Consider the following 24862-nt stretch of genomic DNA (forward strand, 5'->3'; position numbering starts at 1 on the left):
TGGCTGAGTGCATGAGTGCCCTTCCTTCTCGATATTTTGTAAGATCAATATATATATTCTGAGTACTCTCAGGTTGTCATGTATATCGGTACTTGACGTGAAGTATGATTATTGAGGAATGTTGAATTGTAAATCGTTCAACATTGTTTACGCTTCAACCACTTTCAAAAACCAGCCGCGTCGTACAGTGGCGTAAAACCACGTGGCTCCGATTACTTGGGATGAGGATGTTTTACCTTTATATGTGAAGAACATATCGTCGACAGTTGCGAGTTACAGAACATAGATGCATACGAATACATGTCCAATCTCGTATATAAATCAGAATTCACGAAAACGCCCTACGAATGACCAGGCCACCAGATCCTATCTCTCATTGGTGATTCAGCTCCTACCCCTTTCACTCCTTCAAATCCGTATTCTTTTTGATCCTTTCCAACGGATCGCTCCTTTCCACCGCAGCAGGAGTACCGGTCATAGGTGTAGGAATAGATTTGAACTTGGGTACTTTCTTCCCTTGGACAGGTTGAGGGCTGAGTATACCTTCATTTGGAGCAGTGTTAGGTCTGGTCATATTCGTTGTCGAAGCGGCGACACCGGATGGCGGAGTTGGTTGTCTACTTGGTACATTTGACTTGACTCCACTTTGACTCAGAGCTCGGTGTACAGGTGGAGTCGATGCCGCCCCTGTGACTCTTCGTCGGCCTCGTTCCATTATCAAAGCTTCGGATAACAAGTTGGCATTGTTACTTGGCGGAGCGATATTGGTAGTGACCGCTCCTCCACCCGAAAGTAATCTAGCTGGAACAGCTGTAACAGGATCTAAACCTTTCAATGGTACATTGGTAGCACCTTGAGGAGTAACATCGTTTGATTCTGATTGTCTTCGAGAATTAACTCTGACTTCAGATTGAGTTCGTCTAACAGTTTCATCGACTTCGGGCAATGATATACTACCTGGTTCAGCAGTGAATTGAGCTTGTGAAGCAGGAGGCGGTGGAGTTTGACTTGTTGTGGTGATTTGTAATTTCGGATCGTCTGGAGCTGATCTCGATTTACCAGGTTGTGAAAGTGGTTTTTTCCCAAGACTGAATTTAGGCATAGGCAATTTAGGTAAACCAACACGTCGACCAGGTCCTCCGGATGCAGCTAATGCCTGTTGTTCGATATCAGAATCGTTGGTAGCTGGTAACGGTGTGGATTCAGCTAAAGCTAGGTTTTGTCTTGCCAATGCTGCTTTGCGGGCCGCCAACATGGCTTCTCTGGGTACGAAAGCTGATGCGTCGGAACGTGGTACGCCGTGTTCGTCATACCTGTTGGAGGCTCGTAAGTAAATACGCACGAATCGAGAATTACGGAATACCCACTCGTCATAGATTTCCTCCCCAATCAGCTCTTCCAACACGTCTTCGAGAGTAATGATACCAAGTGGAGCACCTTCCAGGCCTTCGAAGAACTGCATTCAGTCGAACAGTCAGCCATCGTCCATCTAATTCTGCGATCATTTCACTTCCTACTCACCTTCTCGACCGCGCCAGGAGCCATCTGAGCATCAGCAGGAACAGTCTGTTCCAATTGTGTAAGTTTCGCTTTCTCCACTAATCCACCTTTTCTCTTCCTCTCCTCTTCAGCCTTAACATTTTCTTTGATCTCTTCGGCGGCAGTTACAGTCGTGGAAGTGGGTGAAGCAGCTGTAGTTTCACTACCTGAATTAGCGCGCTTATTCCTGGTCTTCTTTCTTCGCTTCTTTTCATCTTTTTCACCCCTTTCGACATCGGTATCGGTTTCGGACGAGTCTGAATCGGAGGATGATTTATTGCCATGCGATATTTCAGCCACTTTTCTCATAATTCTTTGTCGAAGTCCACCTGCAGCTGCAGTCATGACTGATTCTGCATCTTCAAGATCCTTCTCCACCCTTTTTGGTCGTCTTGAAACGATAGCCATGTGGGATCGACCTAACGCGATTGCAATTAGCTGATTCTTTATATCTATTCGATGAAACCCACCTTCTTGAAATACATTCAGCATATTTGTCAATCTTTCATCGTATGGTACTGATGGAATGGCGTTGATAGGTATAGAAGCGAGAGGAGTGGCATCTATCATTATCAAGGTAAGTAATTTGACGACGACGATGAAAACTCGACTCACCCTCAGGATCGAGCAATACACAACTCTTGACCAACAAACTTCCCATGACCTTTTTGACCATTTTGGTTTTGGCAGGTCCCTTGGTAGGCGCAGCAAGGTTGATATCAGGAACTTCGACCATTTGATAAACCTAGAGCGGGATGCAAAGGGTCAGCACCCGTTCAATCGGTGTATGTTCGTACTCACTGGTATACGTGAATGACCAGACTTGACTACGTGTCCTAGAGTTTCATAATCCAGTTTGGCTTCGATGGGTAACATCTACAAGATTTTGATGGCGTTTCAGCACACTTTATCATATATCCATTTGGACAGTCTCGCAGGCATATTTTGACTCACGAAAACATTCTCGATAGGAGTCATAGCTTCTTTAACACTTTTTTGAGCTAAATCCAAAGCACCTTGAGCCATTTGAACCGTATCGAAATCCAAATCACCACCACCCTCCGCACCGGCCGCATGCATTTTAATTAATTCTCTTAATTCACTTCTTCTGTAAATGATACCATGATGAGCTCCAAGGATATATTCTAATAATTTGGCAATTGGCCATGCGATTGGAAAGGCGATCCACATCATAACTCTTACTGGCCATGCCATTGATGCACCGACGAGTAAACCGTATCGAGAGCAGATTGATTGAGGGATGATTTCTGCGAAGCTATAGAAATGAGATCATTAGTAAATAAGTTGTCTCCTTGATGAGCCATTCACTCACATCACGACCAATGCAGTGGAAGCTATGACGGCGTAAATCCCACCTTCAATCACGTTATCCATGACCACGGGTAAGGCTTCATTCACAATCATATTACCCAGAATCAGCGTGGTAAGTAATAGATGGGAGTCTTTTCTGTTGAGGATGACATGCATCAGCTTATGTTTGATCAAGGGGAGACAGAAAAACCCACCTGACAGGTAAAATCTTTCTAGCATAATTTTGTTGTTTCGGAGTACCTGATATACTGAGTACTTGTAATTGAGTAGGATCGACTGAGAAATACCTATTCACATAAGTATGATCAGCTCGGCTCGATCATGGCACACTCGAAATGATTAGATTAAATCAAAGGGTTACAACAGTCACACGACAATCTCTCTAACAATCAAGCGAGATTGACCACTCACCCTAATGTCAATCCCGCAAACATACCACTCAAAGCTACCAAAACAGGTATCATACATGCTTCTACGATTTCTCCTGTACTTAACGCCCTCTTACTCCATGAACGTACATGAGTATAATCACCATTTTGTGTGGAGGTGAAATGGGCTAAAGAATTGGAAGCTGAATCCAAAACGTATTTAACAAAAGATAAAATCGGCGTTGATTTTCTTTTACCTTCAGAAACTCCATCGTAAGATGTATAAGAGTCATATTCGGTAGTTGATCCTGCATATGTCGTAGGAAGGATAATCAAAGCAAATAACAAGGGGATAAGGAGATTTGCCGCTTTATAATTAATACCCAATTTACGAATTGAAATGTATTTTCTAAACCGATTGAAAGGGTTTACATCTGATACGATGGTGATTTCATTCCCCTCAACCACAGAGTGGTGAGGAGAAGAATTGATTTGTTGATTTAGTTCATCATGTTTATTATTTTTGCTAGAATGACCGAACGGTCGTATATCCGGCGGAGGGGGTGGTTCACTATTGTCTTCAATTGCGATCATTCGATATGCAAGGATTGTTAATTCCACTATGTGTTGGTGGTTTAATAAAATGGTACGAAGGGATATATGTCAAAGTATTAAAGTGAAGTAGAAGATTAGAAGAAGAAAGAAGTAAAGATGTAATGAATAATTTGGTGATCGGTGATTTGCGAGCCAAGCCATTGTTTGTTCTATTTTAAGAAGATTACCATTACGGTCACGATGCGCAGTAATTTGGTTAAACAAATACGAAATCTGTCACATGATAACGACTCGGGATAAGCTTATTGTGGGATGCATGCGGTGCAATATTCGTACTATGCATACGAGACAATTACTGATTCGGCTGTTATGCAGTTATGCAATGCATTGAATTCGGCCTCAGACATAATCTACTTTTGTGGGCAAACACCGCTTGCGATATCTGCACTGTAGATTGTGTCATGTCTCACTCAGGTATTATTTGGCTAGCTTGATTAGTATATAACTATGACAACGCATATGCTGTATGAAATAGTACGATGCAAAATGTATTGTAATTGAGTTTATATGCTATATGCTATCTAGAATCTCCCTCCAACCTTCCTGTAACCCCTCTTTTACTTTATATTCCTTCCCATCTAACCAATCATTCACTATCATTCTCTCATTCCCTTGATCCGAATTAGAATTATCAAGTATATCAACCTTTCCTTTACCTTCTAAACAAAGTACAGACCAACCAACAATAATCATACCAGGTGGTCTTTCATCTAATTTCTTTAAACTTTCTTCAATTTTTCCTAATGTACTCATTATAATCCTTTGATCAGGACTTGAAGCTCTTTCAATTATACCTATAGGTAAATATTCTGGATATTCTTTTCCATCCCTTCCATCATTTTCTAATTGAATTAAAGTATTTATAATTTGATTTATCCTTGCTACTCCCATTAACATTATTAAACTTCTTGATTTAATATATCCAGGTAATTTAACTGATTTCCCTTGTCTACCTACTCCCGTACAAACTACTAATGATTCTGCTACTCCTCTTTGAGTAACTGGTATACCCATCATTAAAGGTGCAGCAAGTGCTGATGAAATACCAGGAATAACAGTAGATTCAAATCCATTTTCTCGGAAATATAATACTTCTTCTCCACCTCGACCATAAACGAATGGATCACCTTGTTTAAGTCGAACTACAATTTCTCCCTTTTGAGCACCAGCCAGTGCTAATTCCATCATTTCGTTTTGAGCACCTTCTGCATTTCCTGGGAATTTTTTGGCGATATGTAATTTGGTTGATTGAGGTATAAGAGCTAAGATTTCAGAAGGAACGAGTTTATCTGATAAGATGAGAGTTGCTGTTTTGAGTGCATGATGAGCTGCAACTGTTAATAATCCTGGATGTCCAGGTCCACTACCAATCAACAATATCTTGCCTTTCTTCAATCGGCCTACACCATTGTCATGATGTCGAAGGGATACTTCGTTCGAAGCTGAACTTGAGGTAAGTGACCAAGTGGCTAAAGCTTGATCTAATTCGTCTTCTTTCAATCGAGCGAGATTCTCGAATGAGTAATATTCCGACATTTGTTGGACCCATCTCATTCGTCTAAGTTGCTGCTCTTCTTCACTTAACCCCGACTCTCCTTCTGTGACATGCGGGAAAAGCAATTTGTCAGATGAGCCTACTCTCGATAAAGAAGGAGTATGAAGCTGTTCGACTGGCGAGTTGAGCGGGATCTCATAAGCTTGAGTTTCTTCTTCAGATAGTTTCGTAGCCTTGGCTTTAGCTCGTAGCTTTCCGACATTGTCCACAGCAGCGCCAATATTCGATGGTAAACGAGACACAATCTCACGTTTTATCCGACCGGCCAATCTACATCCTTGACCATTTGTCGTGACTGCGACCTGCAAGTTGGATGGTTCACCATTCTGACCTATGAATCGATGTATAGAAGGGAAGGTGTATGTGGAGTAAATGGGTTGATCGGAGATGTTGATGGGTATTTTGAGTGATGTACATGTTTCGTAAATGGTTTGAACCGATGCAGCAGAACGGCGGGATTGTGATCCGATCATAGTGTCTGTTACGCATACTATCGATGTTTCTAGGGATGATAATAGAGAAGCCCAGTCTTTGGTAGATTTCGCTTCTATCTGTTTGTAACTTGTTTGATCGGATTCTATCAGCTGGCGAATCTCCGAAGCTAGGTCAGAAGGGGCAAGATGTGAAGCGATAGTGACGATGGCTCCAGCTTCTCTAAAAGTGGATGCTCTACTTGCTGCCAAGCGGTTTGATCCGACTACAAGAACGGATAAGCCTTTGGGATGGAAGGTGAGGGGAAGGGCAGCGGGGTGAGAGGTTGAGAGAGAAATTTCGCCGAGGTCGACTTGGTCAGCTTCAGCATCGATAGGTGTTGGGGATGTGGATGATATGGAGGGTGTGTCATTGGCCGACGACTTTTGGGAAGTGGACCATTCCAAGTATGCTATTTGATCTGCTGTGTCTCGCATGAGAGCTTGAGTGATGAAGCGGCCCAAGACGATGGTAACGATGAGGGGGAGAAGCACCCAAGTTCTACGGGAATAGTACATTTTAGCGAGGATCATAGAGAAGTGGGTAAGCAGAGAAGCGCTGTTTTGACATACCCCTAAAACAAGTGACGACTGAGATTAGCAAGACGACACGACGAGTGACCAGTATATAAACTCACATTTGTAGCAACCCACACAGCCCAGAAAGTAAATCTATCGTTGTGCCCTACCATGCACCATTCGCAGAAGTATTCTAAAAGGCGTTGCGTCAATAGTCCGTCGGATCCTTGTAATACACGACGTGCGAATACTCACCCTGCAAGAAGTACAGCGCAGTCTTGCTGAGCGTCATCAAAGCTCCAGCAAATCCTACTAACGGAGCGTGAGCATGATAACGATGAGCCGGGCTCGGGGTCGTTGTAGAGGTTTTTGGTGAAGTATGGCGAAGGTATAGATATTCGATGGCAAGGATCACTTCGATAACGTTCATCAAAGCTGAATAATTCAGTCAGCTAAGGAGATCCCTTCAAGCAACAGACTACTGACCTTGAGCATTTGTGAATCCTTGCTTCGAGTCGAGTCCAGGTTGCCCGTATAAATAATCCACCTGCACAGCTCGTCAGCTAGTCAGCCCGTACGCTTGAAGCGAAGATTGACATACCAAGCTATAAGGTACCATACTATGGCGAAGAAGAAAGTCAGAAGTATACTAGACAAGGTTGCCAACCCCCAACTCACTTGTACGGCGCCCATATCCAAGCTAGATCACCTCCTACAAAACTCCTTGGCCGGTAAAAGCAGTACGCAGCGTCTAGGCGAGCATAGTCAGTAAGGCCTTCTGATTGGCAGCAAAAGCCGAACTCACCCCATGTCACCACTACGGCTGAGAATGCCATCCACCAAGACACCCATATCGGCGGTCTCTTATCTAGTATCTGCATGGTGAGGGCTGGTCAGAGTACTCAAAAGTGGGACTGAGGGGGACCAGGAAGATCCAGGAGGGCGGGGTTCTGACGATGAGATGTTTCCTGTCGATATAGATGTGGCTGTAGGTGCGAGATGATATATACACAGATGAACAAGAATGTATATTGGCCACCTTGTCATACGATATCATCATATTTATTTTGATTTTATCTTTCTTACATGCCTCCACTTTTTATAAAATTCAAGATGATTCCGAATTTCAATTGCCGACCTATAACAAACTTCGTAATTAAAACCATTACAACACATCACGCCTTTTTATGGGGTCCCCAATTCATTACTATTAGGAATTATCTTAATTGCAATTACGAATACTAATATTCATTACTTAAATATTGCTAAGTCTTGGCATAAATGCACATTACGATCTGTCTGTAATGAGTTCCTAATCGTACCTTGCGCACGGACCCGATAGGAACGGGCAAAGTGAAATATCCCGTGAAATTTCAGGTTAATATAGAGGTTGTAATGTTTTGAATACCTCCTGTTGACAACGACTCGCATGATACTAGATCATCCACCGACAACGTAGTCAGAAATCCCATTCACATCGCAGCTGCAGTCAATATCACTCAAATGCTACGAAATCATGTATAGACGATAACGGAATAATAACGAATCGCTTTGAACACCACTAAAAACAGTAACACCACAATCCGCAGTTTAGTGATTTACACTGGTCTATTCATAGATTCCGCTAGAAGTAGATTTACATATACGGCATGACTGTGGATAATGATTACATACCCTTGGCAACATCGCCTTCGGGAGCTGATGGATTTGGTGAGCAGAAAGAACGAATAACGCGAAGGTGAGTCACCTTTTAAATTGTATCTGATTCTAAATGTGGAGTACAGCTTAGATCTCACTCGTTGTAGGCCGCATAAGAAGCTTTCATTCCCATTAAACCTCCTTCCTTCATCAATACGAGCGCGACAAAAACTACTCCTTATAACACTGGGTGTACCGACAATTGCATTATTACTCTTGATAGGTCGACATCTATTTGGCACGCGGTCATCCCCACCAAGCGACTTGGAAATCCACGATAACCCTTACTTTTATACAGGGGATGTATGGGAACATAATCAACAAGTTGCTGATCGACTCGATCGATGTGCTTCTTTAGGCTTATTACGAAATACTTCTCTTCCTTTCGGACAAAATGAGATATTAGACGACGAAGAAGAAGCCGAACTTGTATCGAATGGATGCGGTACGAACCAAACTACAATAATCATCTTATCTTCATTATGGTTTGCAGAAGCTTTCGCAGGTACTTCTACAGCTGGGGAAACAATTTACGCTCAAAGTGTGATAAGTACTTTGAATTATCATAATTATTCATACGTTTTCGCAAGTTTAGGTTGGTATAATCCGGATATGAGGAAGACTGTGGAACTTTGGCATAAACATCGTGATAATGTTAGAATGGTTTTAGCTGATCCTGATCAAGTTGGGGTCTGTTATAATAACCTTGAGCAGAAATGTATCAAGACGGAGGATAATATGGAAGGGATTGAAGTTTGGAGAGTGATGAGTTTCTGGTATTGGGACGAGTGAGTTTCCTTCTTGCATCTGTAGTTATTGCACTTATGTGTTGACCCTTTTGACGGTCCAGCGCCGCAAATCCACTCGGCGAGCAATTCACCTTGTCTCCTTCACCAAGAAACAACAACTACTTCCTCTCGTATTCTATCGAACCTACTTGCCGAAGATTACCCTCTTTACCGACGTCCGAAAGGTCGCACCCGCCTCAAGCTTATTTACTAGCTAAACAGATTAAATATCTCGAAGATACTCCTAGATTCTCGTGGACATTAGAAGCTCTTGCAAAGTTACAGGATGACTACGGTATCAAAGTAGTAGCAGGAATGACAGATGATGACGAAGTGATATCCCAACAAGTTAAAGAAGCGGGTTTGACAAATTTGGGTAGACTGAATAAATTAGATTTCTATCTACAATTATCGAAAAGTTTCGTATTTATAGGTGTTGGTCAACCTCGAATTAGTCCTAGTCCGTGGGATGCGCTTTGTATGGGTGTTCCTGTGAGCTACTTTTGCGTTTGCCTCTCGCTCGAAGCAAAGACTAATACGTTTGAATGGCCTAGTTTATCAATCCGATTCTGAGCTGGGACGAGGCGGATCCGGAAAATAGGACGAGCTGGCATGCTCAGCAATGGCACATGACGGATCTCGAGCCGTGAGTATGCCGTTCATTCGAGTTGACCCCGACACTCGATCCATAGCAATAAGTCGAACCTTGCTGATCCGATGATCGTGACTAGACCATACGTGTATTCCGTCAAAGCTCACGATCTTGAAGCGCTGCACCAAGCAGTAGGTCAGGCCCTCAGTACACCGATACAAAGTTTCATACCGGATTACATGCGATTCGACTATGCGACGGGCCGTACGGCGGATCTAGTAGAAGGAGATTGGAGGGGAAAAGCTCAAGTCATACTGGATGATAGGATACGCAGTGGCGAGGGTCAAGTGAGTGGTAATTGTGTAAATGATATAGTATACGTTTGCTCATCCAACTCTACCCGAATAGGTGTTTATAATGTAACGAGTGTCTTGATCGGATGCGGAATTAGAAATTAGGAAGGGTGTTACGGCTTGGTATGATTAAGGACTTAAATATGATTTGATTCGCATCTACGGAAGATGTCCTGACATCAGTATCATGTATCTGTTGTACTTGTGCTGTACTCGCAGTGAGTGAGAAAGATGATAGCATCGGAATGAGATTATGTTGTTGCAAGTGTAAGAATGTCTAATTATGTACATTGTATATAGCAGTGTATGAGCAGCTCATAACTTCCTAACTCCATTATAAAGTCAATACCCCTCTAAGAGTATTTTTCTCCACATCGCTCAACTCGTTGATCATAAAATGTATATCGTTATTATTGTTACCGTAAGATTGACGTAAAATATCGGTGAGATGTTGCTGCAATGAAAATCTTTAGTATCTAATCCTCATATCAGAGTACGATTTACTCACTCCCATATCTATTTGAGCCAATGGATCAGATTTCAAATCCTCATCGTCATCCTGAGCATCGTTCTCATTGCCATCTTTCGTATCTAGCCAAGCTACTTTATATGTCAGCATTGAGTGAAGGAGACATCGCAGTAAACTCACAAGATAGATAATCGAATTCTCCCACTTCATCACCGCCAGCAAGCAAATCATCATCATCCCAATCCTCATCCTGCGATCGGTAGATGTTTTAGCGTCTTGTCGATTTATGAAAGGAATATAAACTCACTCCATCATCATCTTCTATGTCATAATCTACCTTCTTCCCTTTATCTTTCTGCAAAGGTTCACTCTGTACATCTTTCAGAATTAATTTAAATGCTTTGAGAGGGAAAGGGATCTGTGTGAATTGGTTTGGGTCTGACAAAGTATCGTTAGCCAAACCTGAAGCGACAGGAGTTTGATACTGACTATTTCGAGTTCGTGATCGTGTCATTATAGCTATTTCTCATTCCATCAGCACCTTATTCAACGTCTCATCTGTCTACCAACTCACTATCTCTATTCCTTTCATCCACTATTAGATCGCCCTTACACACCACCCCCTTCAACCGACTATCATCCGCCATGAACAACTTTGAAAGACCCAAAGCTGAAACCCGGATATTCCAAGATCCTGTTATAGTATCTGAGTGTTCACACCATGCTTCCAATACAACTTGTAAACCAGATTTCTCCGCTCCATTTGTAACCACTGAGAAAGATGTCAAAAGGTCGATTGTCGAAGTGGTATATTCCGTTCCGAATAGATATGCAAAAGGTAACGCCAGGGTCTATATCAATCTGTTAGTCGGTATGCTAGTGCTACTACAGCATGAAGCTCACCTGGATGAAAGACGGTAATTTAGCAGTAGTCAAACGATCTACAATCGCTCGAAGCAAATCAGGTAAGACCGGAGCCATCACACTTCCTGCTTTTCGGAATAGATGCATGATCAATTCGCCAACGAATATACCGCCTGATTCGGAGAACGTGGGTGCTAGGAATCTAGAGAGCAGGTGGAATATCGAGTGAATTCCGTTGTTTCCTTCTCGATCGTGCCTGCATGTGGACGACCATTTCAGCGACGGTGAGAGGTATGAACGATAGCTGACTGAATCGATACATCGCACTCACCACTGAATGAGCTTGTCGCAATCCTTTCTGACCACTAATGTCAGGTGTATCATCCCGTGCTGGATCATTGTCAGGACGATCATATGAATTAGTCCTACGGCAACTCACCTGGATGACATCCATATCATCTGTAGTCCTTAGTACTCCCATCACAGCCACAGTGACAGACCCAATGAGTTCAGGTTCTAACGGACCACCTCTTGTCCGTATAAGACTATTGGCAAGTTGAACCGCCTCTCCAGGGATATGTACCGTATCGTCGTCTACAGGGGTAGAAATTGCTTCGGCTAATTTAGGACCAATGAGTCGGACGAGAGCTGGCGCGACTGTAGGATCAGGAAGCGATGCAAGGGATTCAAAGGTTTCTTCGACGATTGCAGTGGTTACGGGGTCTATCATAGTCGTCAATAAAGCTCTCACCGCATTGCTTACTTACCATCAGTATATTTCACCCATACATCATATATCCTAACTGCGATTTCTCCAACACTTTCTCCATTGATCAAGTTCGTATCTAAGGCAAAGACCGCCCTGATCGTTTCCAAAACTAGGTAGAGAGTTTCATTGCTGATTTCAGGCAGGAGCGGTAAAAGCAATGAGAGGATCTGACGAGATTGCGGTTGGATGACCTCGGATGGGATGTGGCGGCAGAAGCTGTAGAGGATTGGTATCAGAATGTTGCTAAATGACTAAGCCACTCACTTTTTGATCGTCTTCACGGCAGATATTTTGACAGGAACGCTGATTTCCTGGCTATTCAATACTTGTACAGCTGCGGCAAGATATTGACCTGCAAGGGGTTTCGAAAGTGAAGAAGCAAACTGCGATGCAAAGACGAATGCTCGGCCTTGTAGGAAGGGTGTCTCTGCAAATCGACTCAGCTTCGCGTCAGAGGGAATCACAAGACCGTACTCACCCGCCTGCTGCAGCAACCCAGGAATGACCTGGTCGAAGAGATATCGCACGTCGAAAGTGGGAGTTTTACCGCCCGCCTCATCCTCTTCCAAAATCTCTCTCAAATCATCGGAGACTCCTCCTACCAGTGATAGAGCGGATTCCAACGGCTTCCACCTATAGTCCAGCGACGTTATCAGAACGAATCTCGTACTGTCATCCGACAAACTTACCAATCTGCGTTACCAGACGCTTTCAACTGAGCGGAATGCTGAATCTTCTCTTGGACTTTCGATTGCAGAATCAATGTCACCGGTTTTGACCATTTATCCATCATTGACTGTGCCCGATGCATCAGCGGCACTCCAAACCGAATCGCAGACTTACACCGATCAGATCGTATCCTGAAGACCTTATTCCATACTGCTCAGTCTCGTCGTCTTCGTCAATCACGAATGCGTTGGGATCTTCCATCCATTCTTCTTCCTGCGCTTATGTCAGCGACGTACAAAAGCAGGGTTGGATTGACTCACATTCTCCCTCGTGATCTGCGTATACTGAAGAACGATATCCACTACCCCTTGCATCGTTTCATTGCCACTGCCTGATGCATCCAAGAGTACTGCAGGAGCGTTCTTCGTGCGCACAGCAGGAGTAAGGAAGTCAAATATCGCGCAAGCTAAATCCGTGATATCTATACGGGGGTCTAGCATTCCGACGTCTGATACGGGAGAAGGAGGTTCAGGAGCATCATCTCCGTTGGTCAAGTAGAACGCCTGGAATTGGAGTTGTAGCGAATGCAAATTCTGAATTGCTAGAGGGATGTAAGTGGGTAAATGAGGGTGAAGGTATTTCGGGAATGCATTGTGGAATAGGGAAAATGTCTATTGGGGGGGTCAGCGGCGACTGGGAGTGTTGGTCAATAAGACTCACCCTGAAGATCTCGATCCGTAAACTCAACTCCTCCCAATTCTTCCTGACTTCTTCCGAGGCATCTAACGACAACAATTGGGTAAAAGCGCTAAGCCATACCGGCGACAGGCTGTCCATTGCTGATTTGACCGATGCGGGGTGTTCGTCTTTGACGGTTTCTAACATTCTCAAGGTTTGTCGGAATACCGAGATCGTTTGCGCACGGGTCGTTGCCGAGTGGCGCTGAAGAAGAGGTCAGACTAGACTACAGTGGAAAGAACTAGTGCTCACCTCGGGATCGCCCAGAATACCTAAAACAGCGGGTAGTAGATCTTGCACCACGGGCAAAAGTTGATCTTCACTGAGATCATTCCTGACGAAATCCGAAATCACCCTCATAGCTCCGTGGACCGAGTTTGACGACCGTCCTAGCAATCCGACGAGTTGTGAGAGTAGATCTGGGTAATCGTCTGGCCAATCGAACCGTGCGACTGTAGATAGAGCGAATGCCTAAATTATGGAGTGAGTCGATCTGCATTTTTGGGTGAAGATGTAAAAAACCTACCGCTGATAGTCTGATCTTACGTTGAGGGTCTGAGAGTCCGCTAAATATGATAGGCCGTATTTGCGATTTAGTCTATTGCACGGAGTCAGTGAGGTTGTCACATGGCCAAGAGACCTCTGTGCTCACCTCGATAGGTGTTATCGGATGCTGGAAGCTTGCTGAGGCGGGTGTCCAGTGTTGATTGATATATTGTTGTAAAAGTACCCCTGCAGAGTGTGATCGACAGTAAACGTTAGCTTGGCCCGTTAATTGTGATATGACACCTCAACTTATCTGTCTTTGAGCGAGATCCGCTTCTTGAGCGAGCAGAATCTTGGCCAGACTCAGCCCTCCCTCTGTAGTCATTCCCCCGTCAGTACTGTTCAACGTTTCGAATGATCTAAACCCACCTGGCATCAAGAACAGTTGCTTCAGCTGTTCTTCCGCATTCTTACGTATAGCTTCGTCGGGATTGAGAGTGGCCTGCAAGCATGAGAGGACCTGTGTCTCCATGATGAATCGGTGAGATGGCTATAATATCAAGAAATTTAAGTATGAATTTACGGAATAAGAACAAATAATAATGTTCAATCTGAAACGCGTCCAACTTTTTGACTTCTAAATGAATGAGTGATAGGCGCGCGAAAGAGCCACTGCTCATTGGGGGGGATCAGCATGCCTAGCAACCATTGAACCCTCTTTCCCCACAATCAGGCACGGGAGCCCCACTTTTGATCACTTTTAAACAAGGTTTTGACTTGTTACTTCATGTTTCAATCAACTTTTCTAACATCTACTCAACTTCTAAACATTTGACAATCAGCAATAACTCTACTTCTTTCCCCAGCTTGCAATTGGTACAACAACGCCTCACATCCCCCTCGCTACGAATCTGCAGCTGAAAATAACTTCACCCCCGACATCAACACCTGTCAGTAATGATGTGCCATCTTTCTCTTGCGTGGGTGGCGAGAAAGCTGATGTGAGCTGTACGTAGACAGATACAAACCTATCCCTTGCTTCTCACCGCTATCAAAAGCACCAAATGAACATGTACACGTCCGCTCACACCACACCGTCTTCCAAGGGGTCAAGCAGGACCAGTGGAAGTAGATCAACCGCAGCCGAACCTCTCTCCTTCCGCCACCTTCTCAGAAGCGGACCACACGCATTGACCCCTATAACCATTTCCAATTCTGCAGATAAACTTCCTCCACTGATAGACTCCGTTGCCGAAGATGTTTTACAAGAACTACTCAAGCGAACCGCATCAGACGAGGTGACAGCCAATGGCTTTATGCTCACATTTTTCCGCCACCTCATACCACCAATACACTTTATACACATGGACCGATACGGTATGGGTATGCGTTCAGCCGGTTCTGGAATTGATTTGACCATGGTCATGGTAAAAGACGGACCCACATGGGGTCAACTAAGCGGTGTTCAGGAGCATAGAATGTGGCACGACAAAGGGAAAGAAATTGTGGTGAGTGTTCATCTCTGAAGAAAAGTCCTATCCGTTAACGATACGCCTGGTCGTGACAGGACGAGAAGAAGAAGAAAAAGCAAGAATCATCGGGGAAGAAGAGAGATATCGCGGAGGACGGTCCCAGCTCCAGTCAGTGACAACGTCTCATTAGTAGAGAGCAAAATCTTTAAAACTATGCTGACAGCGTTATAGATCAACAACCCATGCCATTGAAGAAGATTAAGACGAGACCTGGCCGATCCGTACCATCTTACACCGCCGCTGAAGAAGTTTTCGGCTGTATTAAGCCCGATTACTTTGGCTACGTCCTGACAAATGACTCATTGGAGGATGTAGAACCGGATGCGAACCTGAAAGGAAAGGAGAAAGAGTCTGGCGAGGATCCAAAATCGGCTGACCAGATCAAGGAGCTATCTTCCAAATCCAAGGACCTCATGAACATGCGATCTCGAGGGTACAGCTTGTGCCCCTTCATCACTGGCGAGCTCAAGCCTCGAGAGGACCAGTACAACGAAGGTTTATCTCGCCAACTCTGCTATCAAAGAAACGCATATGAGCTGGCAGGGACCTGGATAGGTTTGTTGCATATCAAGGTGCGATTCTCTAGGCTGGTGATGCTGAAGTCGGACACGATCGTAATTGAGACGTTAGACAGGGAGTTGCAGGGAAAATTGCAGACGATACCTCAGGTAAGTTGTCCTTCCAGCACTAGATTGACAATTACGATGCTGACAATGGTATGATAGTTGTGGGACATATCGAATGGGTACAGCAGCATGCCATGGCTGATGGGCACCCCCAAGCCATTCCCAGTTGACTCGGTTTTATGGTCTACCCTATGGAACACCGTTCTGCAAGCCGCTCGATTGGTGTCGGATCTTCCTGTTGACCGACTTGTAGAACGAATCCCTCTGCCCGACTCCGATAAAGTTCCTGCCTGGAGCCGACTGAAAGAAATGGTGCACTCGGCGGCTAATCCTACCCCTCTCGATTCGGCCGCTGCGGTGGAGATAAGTCGACCAAGGCGCGGATGTTGTCTTATGAGCGTGAGGGCAATTCAAAGAGTGAGGAATATGTCAGGGTGTATTACAATTACCTGGAATCGCGAAATCTCTGGGATGAGAGCGGAGAGATCAAGGAGACTGCGTTGTATTCTCCCTCAGATCAACATCCAGCCTCCTGTTCTTCATCCTCGACTTCGTCTTCGGAATATTGGGCATCATCAATTGACCCACAGGTCGAAGAGTACCAGAGGACGACTGACGACCTTCAAGTGTTGGTAAACCAAGGCGTCAAAGTCTTTTGGATCAAGCCTACATTGATGGATGATCTCATAAAAGACGGAGTCTCTTGGATCTTAAGTACGAGGTGAATTCATCAAGCTCAAGCTAAGCTTGGCCAAGTGTCTGAGGAGGTGGTCACAGTTGGACCTGTCCAGAACCCCGAAGTGTACGACATAAGTTTCTGATTTAAAGTGAGTAGAACATCCTCTACAGAATTCTTCTCGCTGACAACTAAACATTTTAAATCGGAAAGGATTTCAATCATTGCGGGAGTCCGAGAAATCAAGTTTAGTCGAGCGGACAGTCATGTTGTACGTATTTACGTATTCCTGGATCAAGACGTTTGTGGACTCTTTCAGTCCAGAAGTTCAAGCTGCGGCTGTGGTAGACAAACCTATGATGTTCAGAGAGACCAATTCCGGTGAGTCAAAAGAGGAATAAGATCAACGATAACCATCGTAGCCACCTGTGGGGGAGGAGGTATATCACCAACTTCCGGTGCCGCAATTTGGATCGCAGACTATATGCTTCAGGGTGTCAATCCTGATAACTTGAGACTATACTTCCATCAAGGGAGTATCGGCAATTGTGAGTGACCCATCCATATCTCGAATACATCTCGTTGACTGGTTTGCAGGCGCATACTGCTGGTGGGGTACTTCCAACCTGTTCGCTCCGTACTACGGCGCGTACCTTGTCACCTCGGCCTCATCAGGAATATCAAACATCTCGGCGCTCGATGACTGGTCCACCTCATTGGCAGCATACGCTTTATACACGGAAAATTGCAATACACCTGAAAAAGTGGTCCTCATCAACACCGATTGTTATCCAAACACAACTACCACTGGACGACCATCTCAGACTTTTGATCTTTCCGGTTTAGGAGATGACTGCAAGAGTGTCAAGGTGAAACAATTGACCGCTCCGTTCGCAACCAGTCAACAGCAATTGGGTCAAACCCCTACTCTCGGCGGAGTTAGTTTCGATAATACAACGTGTAACGCTTTTGGGCAGGAGTCGTTCAAATATGCCGATGTTAGCGAAGGTAGTGCAAAGGTAGAAGTGTGGTCGAGTGAAGTGGTCATAGTGTATACGTCGTGACGCATTGTCTCGGAATGGATTGAATCGATTGAAAACTAGCCTCGCGGTATGCTCGAGTCTGCGTGCTACTGAATATGTGATACTGAAGATCGCACAGGAGCGCTACTTCCTCTACCATCTCGTAACCGACCGATGATCCCGTAAGATTACACAATCCTGAGCTGCTCCGGAATTGCCGACCTTCCAAAGCTCCTGTTCATCGACAACTATCCTCTGATGATGCATTCAGGTCAGTGGAGAGTCGAGATTTAGGATGAGATAAGGCGAGGTGGACAAGTTAGGAGGTTAGGGGCTTTAGGAGGTTAGGAGGGAGGGAATCATCAGTCCTTTTCTCGAGTAATATCGGAGAGAAAGAGGGATATCTCCTTAGACGTGATGCGTTGCTTACTGTTCGTCCATATACGGCTCAAGCGATTTGGACACGCATTGTATTACTTGTAAACAATATGCAGACCGACGGAATCGGAAATTTCCATTCATTCCATCTCCATTCATGACTCAGAAGCTGGATATCGGTCACAAAGTCTTGGGCTTTCCACAATCTCACCATTGGGGCTGCGGAATACATTATTGATCTTAGTCATCACGCTTTCATGTTTATGATTGCGCTCACTCGATCTCGACCAGACTCAACTGGCATATCACCTTTATCTCCGTTTGCTCTAGCCTTTTGCCTTGTTGTAAGACATGTGGTGGCACGTGCAGCGACTCTTGAAAGTCAATCAATTTAATATAACGTCGTTCTGTGTCATTCTCGTCGTTCTCGTATCTTTCCAGTATTTGTTCAGCCTTCTCGATACCATGAACCACATGACTGTTTCGGTGAAGCGTTACATATGCTTCGAGTATCTCTCTCCTAAGCTGAATCAGTAGATATTGATCGATATAGCAATTATCACTCACTTTATGTCAAGCGGAAGCCCAGCGAGGATACGGTGGTCTTCGACTTCTTCCCCAACATCCTCTAATATCGATACTATCATCCATCCATCTTCCGGACGATCCCCCTTCCAGATAAACATCCCATAATATAAAGGCACTAAATCACCTTGGAGGCGTGGAAGATATGATCGGTAGATATAATCCTCGTTGATGATGCCGGAGAGAGCGTTCGACCTGACATGCTGAGTGCAAACATCCCAATCGTTGATCTCAGCAGGGAAGTCTTCTGGGAAAGTTTCGAGGTTTGTGAATCGGATCACAATCGGTGTAGGAGCACCATCAGATCGAACAATTTGTCCCCTGAAAACGTCCCACGTTCTACCCGAATGAATACGTTCTACAATTGTGACAGGTAAGATGTCGTCAAGGTTAACATTTGAATCGGTGGATGGCGGAGGAGTAGGGCAATTCCACTGCCGAAGTGCGTATGTCTTCTTCCACTTGTTTTTGTCGTGAGGACGATTGGACGAAGTTGGCACAGCAAGAGGACGATTGGACGAAGTTGGCACAGCAAGAGAATCTATGTCGTTAGGTGGACTAGGAGTCTGCACTCGTGGTGGTGTGAGCTGTTCATGAGTGACGCGATACTGATCATTGAATGTGGACTCGACTTGGGGAGGTTGGATTCTGGTATACATTTGATCGAGAACGTCGGCGCCGTAGTATTCCACGCGAGGCGATGTCGAATAAGTTGGGTTGATGAGCTGAAGGAAATTCTTTTTGCAGTCTTCTGTGAAGAAGGGAGCGACGGTTGATGGGTATACAGGCGGCGAGATACGAGTGGCATCGTATTCAGATCGTATTGGTTTGAGCGGTTGAGATTTGGCGTTGCTCATCTCGAAGTTGTTTGATGTAGTCTTACTTCTCAGGATATGAGAATGACAAGCAAACCTTTTATAGGACTTTCAGATAGGTAGAGGTTGAATGATAGTTTGGGTTGATGAGAGATGCGTTACGAAAACATGTTGGCCACAGGTAAAGATCAGATGACGAAGCATTTACAGTATTGTCGTTATCTACTGTATCGGAATGGGCAATCGGATAACCTTATTCGCGGTGACGTAATAAACTGACGCACTACACTATCGACTACGCTTCGTTGTTCATGATACAGTTGCCGACAATAGAGTAAGACCGACATCGTGTTTCATGCTCAATCTATGATAATTATATGCGATATAAGAGAAGAAACAACAATGGGAAATAAATACGACATAGATACAACCGAAAAAATCCCCTAATCCGCTGCCCCGCCTCCTGCCTTAGCAAAAGCGTGCCTACATAACCGATGGACGAGGCGCCAAACCCAAGTAGCAACTGCATGAATCCTTTCGTTATCATCATAACGATGTATAACGTCAGGACATGGCCACTCGTCAACTCTGTCTGCATCTCCCATATCTTTGGTAGCGACGAGGTACCTATATACCGATGTCAATTTGATACTTAGGGGGTTGCAGATACTCACAGACGACCCGCATTCCTCATCTCTCTCCCCTTGATACCCGGCAAATACGCCTACGTTTCGAATAGCTTTCGTGATGCTTCTAGCTCGGGCACCGTACCAATCACGTATGACATCAAAGTCATGGAATACCAATGTAGAGGAAACAAACTTTAGCGCCACCAGCTTGAGTAATTTATCTAATATTCTCTTGGTTCGGAACGATTCAATACTTTCATCTGCCTTTGTGGTGAAGTGGAAAATCGTTTCCAAGATAAGAGAAGCGGCAATGAGACCGAATATATCGGGAAATTGAGAGATTGTGGATGCGGCGAGAAGGATTTCTACCTGTTTGGTGAGCCGACTAATAAGTTTGCTCGAGGGATCCGAAAGAATGTAGGGGATTTATCACCTACTAGCTGCTGAAACTTTGTTTCTGAGGCATTGTACGTGAAGTCGGGTGTACCAGGCGAATACTTCATCTTGAGAAGGCCAGAGTTGTCGAGAAGAGTAGTGATGGCTGGGATGAGGGAGTTATAGGAGGAGAAGATCTGTAGGATTAGTCGAGAGGTCGTAAGTGGGGCGGGTTTCCCGCGAGAATAATATCTCAAATTCCTGTGCATGACCAATCAGCCGGGTTCGTAAGTAACTGTACTCACCTAAAAGATCCCAGGGAAGCTTTTGAGAACGAAGCAGTTCTAATGATATCTGTCAAGTCTATGACCCCTTGACTATAGGATCGAACTCCATCACCATGACTAGGGGCTAGAGAGAATTTCTTGAATTTTTCGCCATGCTACTACTTCAACTTCCATCCCCGTATCCGCAAGAAGTTTATCGAAAACTTCTTCTTTCTCTCTTATATATTGCTGCACAACGCTGAATGTATCGTTGATAGCTTCTATTAGTGTCCGCTCGATGCGGCTTGGTGACATGGAAGAGTGAAGCAATTCAGTTCCGATTCGTGGCGGCGAAGAATGGACAATGTTCGAGATGTGGGCTTGGGTAGCAGTTGGTTTAGGTTGATGCTACGACAAATATATTAGCCAGGATCTATTAAAAGGTATAAGCTGTAAAGACTCACAGACAATCTCGCCTGGCCTTTCTGTTTGGATTAATGCAGAATGATATCCACGAGTATAGTCTGTAAATAGCTTTCGCCACTTATCAGCCAAAAGTTTAGCTTCTTGACCGGGCTTCTTTTCGAGAAACTTGATGGCGGAGGCAACCATGTCCTGGGACTCTTGAGCCAATTCCACCAAGCATTGCAGTATGGGGAATGGAGTATCTTGAAGGGTGCCCATCACTAAGCGAGGTAGGCAGACGCGATGCACAAGGGTGGTGGTGGTGGTGGCGGTGGTAGATGAAGAGGATACTTTATCTTCTAGAATAGGTTTAGAGGCGGTGACAAAGTCGATACGCACAGGACCTGCTTTGGAGAAAATTCTATAACACCACTCGTCCAATGATTTTCTTTAGCATGGACCGGGATCAACAAGATATCAAGATAAAACAGATCGAACTGATACTGTTAGCATTCAAACTCCATCTTGTGTACTCACATGTTGAGTAAATGCATCCACATCTTTCAATCCTTTCTCGGTTCTCTGTTGAAATTGCCTTTGTCATTGTGGCCATCTAGCCTTGTCCAAAAAAAAAACTGCTCATTGCGTGAGCTCGTCTTCGATTCTTGACGGTGCGTTTGATTATAGGGGCACATTGTCTTGACTTGATGCTTGGACTTGATAGTTATGCGAGGCGATATGCAAAAATGATGAGTAGATGAAGGAAAATGAGGAAGATATCAGGTTGAATGACTACTAGTACAAACGGATGACGTGTAATGTTGACATTATCAGTCTATTCATTCCAAGGAACAGCGATCGAGAGACTCCCGTAAAGAGATCTAAGATTTGACTTATCAAGGGTTCCTATGTGTTTCTTATCGCATTTACGTAAACTGATTATCCACGCACCCTTATACTATAAGCTTAAGCTTCTCCTCTCATCATTTATCCATAGTTGGCCATCATATATCTATAGACTTTCAGTGCACGTCTTTCACGGCTTCAACATCCCCAAGACAAGCTCAACGGACCAACGCCATGGCTGATGCAACACTGAGCTTCGAATTCGAATTAAGAGCACTTGTATATGTATATCTTGAACGACGAAGCTCTAAAGTGAGTATATCTTGGGTCACACGCTCCTTAGCTCGTCTGCCAGCTGACTAGACCATTTACAGCTCGTCATTCGCGCAGCGTGCAGGTCCCTCGTATCATTACGGACTAGAAGGAATGGATGATGGAAAATTCGCGTCGAGAGGAAGGGCAAGTAATAAAAATTGGACCGGTAAGCTGACTCTGCTATGTGTCTTTGTCAAAATTGATATTTACATTTTACGCTTATCCTACTATTGTCGAAGGCTGAGCCAGTGGGTACTGAAAAGATCACTTCTTCGGCAGTCTCAGTCTGCATAGATAAAATTGGTCAAATTGTTTTATAGTGAGTTTGTTTTTGTACCTTACAACCTAATCACGCGTTCGGCTCGGTTGCTTTCTGACCTTGCAACCTGTACTGTCTGATTGTATCAGCAGAATGTCCGCGCTTTCGCCTCGGTCGCTGCGATCTTGACCTCTGCAAGGCTTCTCACTTATCTGGACAATGAGGAACACTTATATGATATGAAGGTGAGCTTGAAGCGCTGTTTGAACTGATTTTTTAAGTTCGGGCGGTCGCAGGTGCCCAGGCTGCAGCGGATCAATGGTTCAGGTTGAAGCAGAAGAGCTGAAACCACTTTGCTTAGCTCTATGGCGCCTGATTGACCATCCAACGGAGTTCTTATCCCTTCTTTTTGACCATTGATCCGTCGCGGCCGGCAATAGACCCGTACTTCCCGTCACATCCACGATTCGAGTCATATTGAGAGGGTTCCAATAGTAAGCTCCTCGGTCTGAACGAAACCCAGAATGCCTGTCGTTTTAACTGATAATGATACTCTCCCACGATTCTGCTGCACCCAGAGCTATACCTCTTTCGCGCTCGACACGACTCTCTCTATTACCGCCGTCTTCTCATAAACAAGCAATAGTCTCACAAGGATTAAGATAGATGAGCCATAGACTGACAAATCGTGAAAGTCGTTGCTTCATCACTATCTCTGTCCACTCCTGAGCTGAATCAGTGTGCTATTGTTCTTAGAAGTGATGAGATTGGTATTCTAGAACTACAAAATGAAAGAACAGTCGTTGGAAATCGTTGATATTTGGGGTTAGGGGTTAGGGGTTAGGGGTTAGGGGTTAGGGGTTAGGGGTTAGGGGTTAGGGGTTAGGGGTTAGGGGTTAGGGGTTAGGGGTTAGGGGTTAGGGGTTAGGGGTTAGGGGTTAGGGGTTAGGGGTTAGGGGTTAGGGGTTAGGGGTTAGGGGGGTTAGGGGTTAGGGGTTAGGGGGGTTAGGGGTTAGGGGTTAGGGGGGGTTAGGGGTTAGGGGTTAGGGGTTAGGGGGGTTAGGGGTTAGGGGGGTTAGGGGGGTTAGGGGTTAGGGGTTAGGGGGGTTAGGGGGGTTAGGGGTTAGGGGGGTTAGGGGTTAGGGGTTAGGGGTTAGGGGTTAGGGGTTAGGGGTTAGGGGTTAGGGGGGGTTAGGGGGTTAGGGGGGTTAGGGGGGTTAGGGGTTAGGGGTTAGGGGTTAGGGGGTTAGGGGTTAGGGGGTTAGGGGTTAGGGGGGTTAGGGGTTAGGGGGGTTAGGGGTTAGGGGGGTTAGGGGTTAGGGGGGTTAGGGGTTAGGGGTTAGGGGGGTTAGGGGTTAGGGGGTTAGGGGTTAGGGGTTAGGGGGTTAGGGGTTAGGGGGTTAGGGGGGTTAGGGGTTAGGGGTTAGGGGGTTAGGGGGTTAGGGGGTTAGGGGGGGTTAGGGGGTTAGGGGTTAGGGGGGGTTAGGGGTTAGGGGGGTTAGGGGTTAGGGGTTAGGGGTTAGGGGGGGGTTAGGGGTTAGGGGGGTTAGGGGGGTTAGGGGTTAGGGGGTTAGGGGGTTAGGGGGTTAGGGGGGTTAGGGGTTAGGGGTTAGGGGTTAGGGGGTTAGGGGTTAGGGGGTTAGGGGTTAGGGGGGTTAGGGGTTAGGGGGGTTAGGGGTTAGGGGTTAGGGGGGTTAGGGGGGTTAGGGGGTTAGGGGTTAGGGGGGTTAGGGGGGTTAGGGGTTAGGGGTTAGGGGGTTAGGGGGTTAGGGGTTAGGGGTTAGGGGGGTTAGGGGTTAGGGGGTTAGGGGGGTTAGGGGTTAGGGGTTAGGGGTTAGGGGTTAGGGGTTAGGGGTTAGGGGTTAGGGGGGTTAGGGGTTAGGGGTTAGGGGTTAGGGGGTTAGGGGGTTAGGGGTTAGGGGTTAGGGGTTAGGGGGGTTAGGGGGGTTAGGGGTTAGGGGTTAGGGGGTTAGGGGGTTAGGGGTTAGGGGTTAGGGGGTTAGGGGGGGTTAGGGGTTAGGGGGTTAGGGGGGTTAGGGGGTTAGGGGTTAGGGGTTAGGGGGTTGGGGTTGGGGGTTAGGGGGTTAGGGGGGTTAGGGGTTAGGGGGTTAGGGGGTTAGGGGGTTAGGGGGTTAGGGGGTTAGGGGGGTAGGGGGTTAGGGGGGGTTAGGGGTTAGGGGGTTAGGGGGTTAGGGGGTTAGGGGGGTTAGGGGTTAGGGGTTAGGGGTTAGGGGGTTAGGGGGGTTGGGGGTTGGGGGGTTAGGGGGTTAGGGGTTGGGGGTTGGGGGTTGGGGGGGTTGGGGGTTGGG

At 45.5% G+C, this 24862-nt stretch overlaps 8 protein-coding genes across 8 annotated transcripts; 3 read left to right on the plus strand and 5 right to left on the minus strand.

The window, feature by feature from the left end:
• Positions 1-400: 400 nt before the first annotated feature.
• Positions 401-3833, minus strand: I206_107874 (uncharacterized protein; the record flags this gene model as incomplete). The annotated part of the gene is made up of 10 exons (XM_019157916.1): positions 401-1313; positions 1368-1456; positions 1522-1958; positions 2010-2102; positions 2155-2284; positions 2341-2415; positions 2494-2815; positions 2873-3007; positions 3066-3158; positions 3283-3833. The coding sequence occupies 10 exons, from the start codon at positions 3831-3833 to the stop codon at positions 401-403; spliced, it is 2838 nt and encodes a 945-aa protein (XP_019009556.1).
• Positions 3834-4364: 531 nt separating this feature from the next.
• Positions 4365-7279, minus strand: I206_107875 (uroporphyrinogen-III C-methyltransferase; the record flags this gene model as incomplete). The annotated part of the gene is made up of 7 exons (XM_019157917.1): positions 4365-6470; positions 6518-6591; positions 6654-6833; positions 6885-6945; positions 7000-7018; positions 7077-7149; positions 7204-7279. The coding sequence occupies 7 exons, from the start codon at positions 7277-7279 to the stop codon at positions 4365-4367; spliced, it is 2589 nt and encodes an 862-aa protein (XP_019009557.1).
• Positions 7280-8047: 768 nt separating this feature from the next.
• Positions 8048-9934, plus strand: I206_107876 (uncharacterized protein; the record flags this gene model as incomplete). Its single annotated transcript, XM_019157918.1, has 5 exons — positions 8048-8136; positions 8204-8884; positions 8947-9376; positions 9439-9530; positions 9616-9934. The coding sequence occupies 5 exons, from the start codon at positions 8048-8050 to the stop codon at positions 9932-9934; spliced, it is 1611 nt and encodes a 536-aa protein (XP_019009558.1).
• A 229-nt stretch (positions 9935-10163) lies between these two features.
• On the minus strand, positions 10164-14356 carry I206_107877 (uncharacterized protein; the record flags this gene model as incomplete). The annotated part of the gene is made up of 21 exons (XM_070203617.1): positions 10164-10283; positions 10338-10429; positions 10479-10548; positions 10606-10736; positions 10788-10817; positions 10873-11149; positions 11202-11418; positions 11494-11552; positions 11602-11885; positions 11930-12147; positions 12196-12358; positions 12410-12564; positions 12621-12727; positions 12775-12873; positions 12921-13271; positions 13321-13542; positions 13591-13809; positions 13865-13936; positions 13991-14070; positions 14134-14199; positions 14254-14356. 21 exons carry the CDS (start codon positions 14354-14356, stop codon positions 10164-10166), a joined length of 3135 nt encoding a protein of 1044 aa, XP_070059718.1.
• Positions 14357-14894: 538 nt separating this feature from the next.
• Positions 14895-17722, plus strand: I206_107878 (uncharacterized protein; the record flags this gene model as incomplete). Its single annotated transcript, XM_070203618.1, has 8 exons — positions 14895-15332; positions 15392-15464; positions 15528-16024; positions 16082-16399; positions 16573-16703; positions 16978-17039; positions 17138-17206; positions 17256-17722. 8 exons carry the CDS (start codon positions 14895-14897, stop codon positions 17720-17722), a joined length of 2055 nt encoding a protein of 684 aa, XP_070059719.1.
• Positions 17723-18331: 609 nt separating this feature from the next.
• Positions 18332-19500, minus strand: I206_107879 (uncharacterized protein; the record flags this gene model as incomplete). Its single annotated transcript, XM_019157922.1, has 2 exons — positions 18332-18536; positions 18626-19500. 2 exons carry the CDS (start codon positions 19498-19500, stop codon positions 18332-18334), a joined length of 1080 nt encoding a protein of 359 aa, XP_019009562.1.
• Positions 19501-20866: 1366 nt separating this feature from the next.
• On the minus strand, positions 20867-21693 carry I206_107880 (uncharacterized protein; the record flags this gene model as incomplete). Its single annotated transcript, XM_019157924.1, has 3 exons — positions 20867-21136; positions 21197-21581; positions 21671-21693. The coding sequence occupies 3 exons, from the start codon at positions 21691-21693 to the stop codon at positions 20867-20869; spliced, it is 678 nt and encodes a 225-aa protein (XP_019009564.1).
• A 520-nt stretch (positions 21694-22213) lies between these two features.
• I206_107881 (uncharacterized protein) lies at positions 22214-22614 on the plus strand (the record flags this gene model as incomplete). Its single annotated transcript, XM_019157925.1, has 3 exons — positions 22214-22291; positions 22370-22460; positions 22544-22614. The coding sequence occupies 3 exons, from the start codon at positions 22214-22216 to the stop codon at positions 22612-22614; spliced, it is 240 nt and encodes a 79-aa protein (XP_019009565.1).
• Between the last annotated feature and the right edge of the window lie 2248 nt (positions 22615-24862).

This window comes from Kwoniella pini, chromosome 11, assembly GCF_000512605.2.
Source record: "Kwoniella pini CBS 10737 chromosome 11, complete sequence".
Classification (NCBI taxonomy): domain Eukaryota; kingdom Fungi; phylum Basidiomycota; class Tremellomycetes; order Tremellales; family Cryptococcaceae; genus Kwoniella; species Kwoniella pini.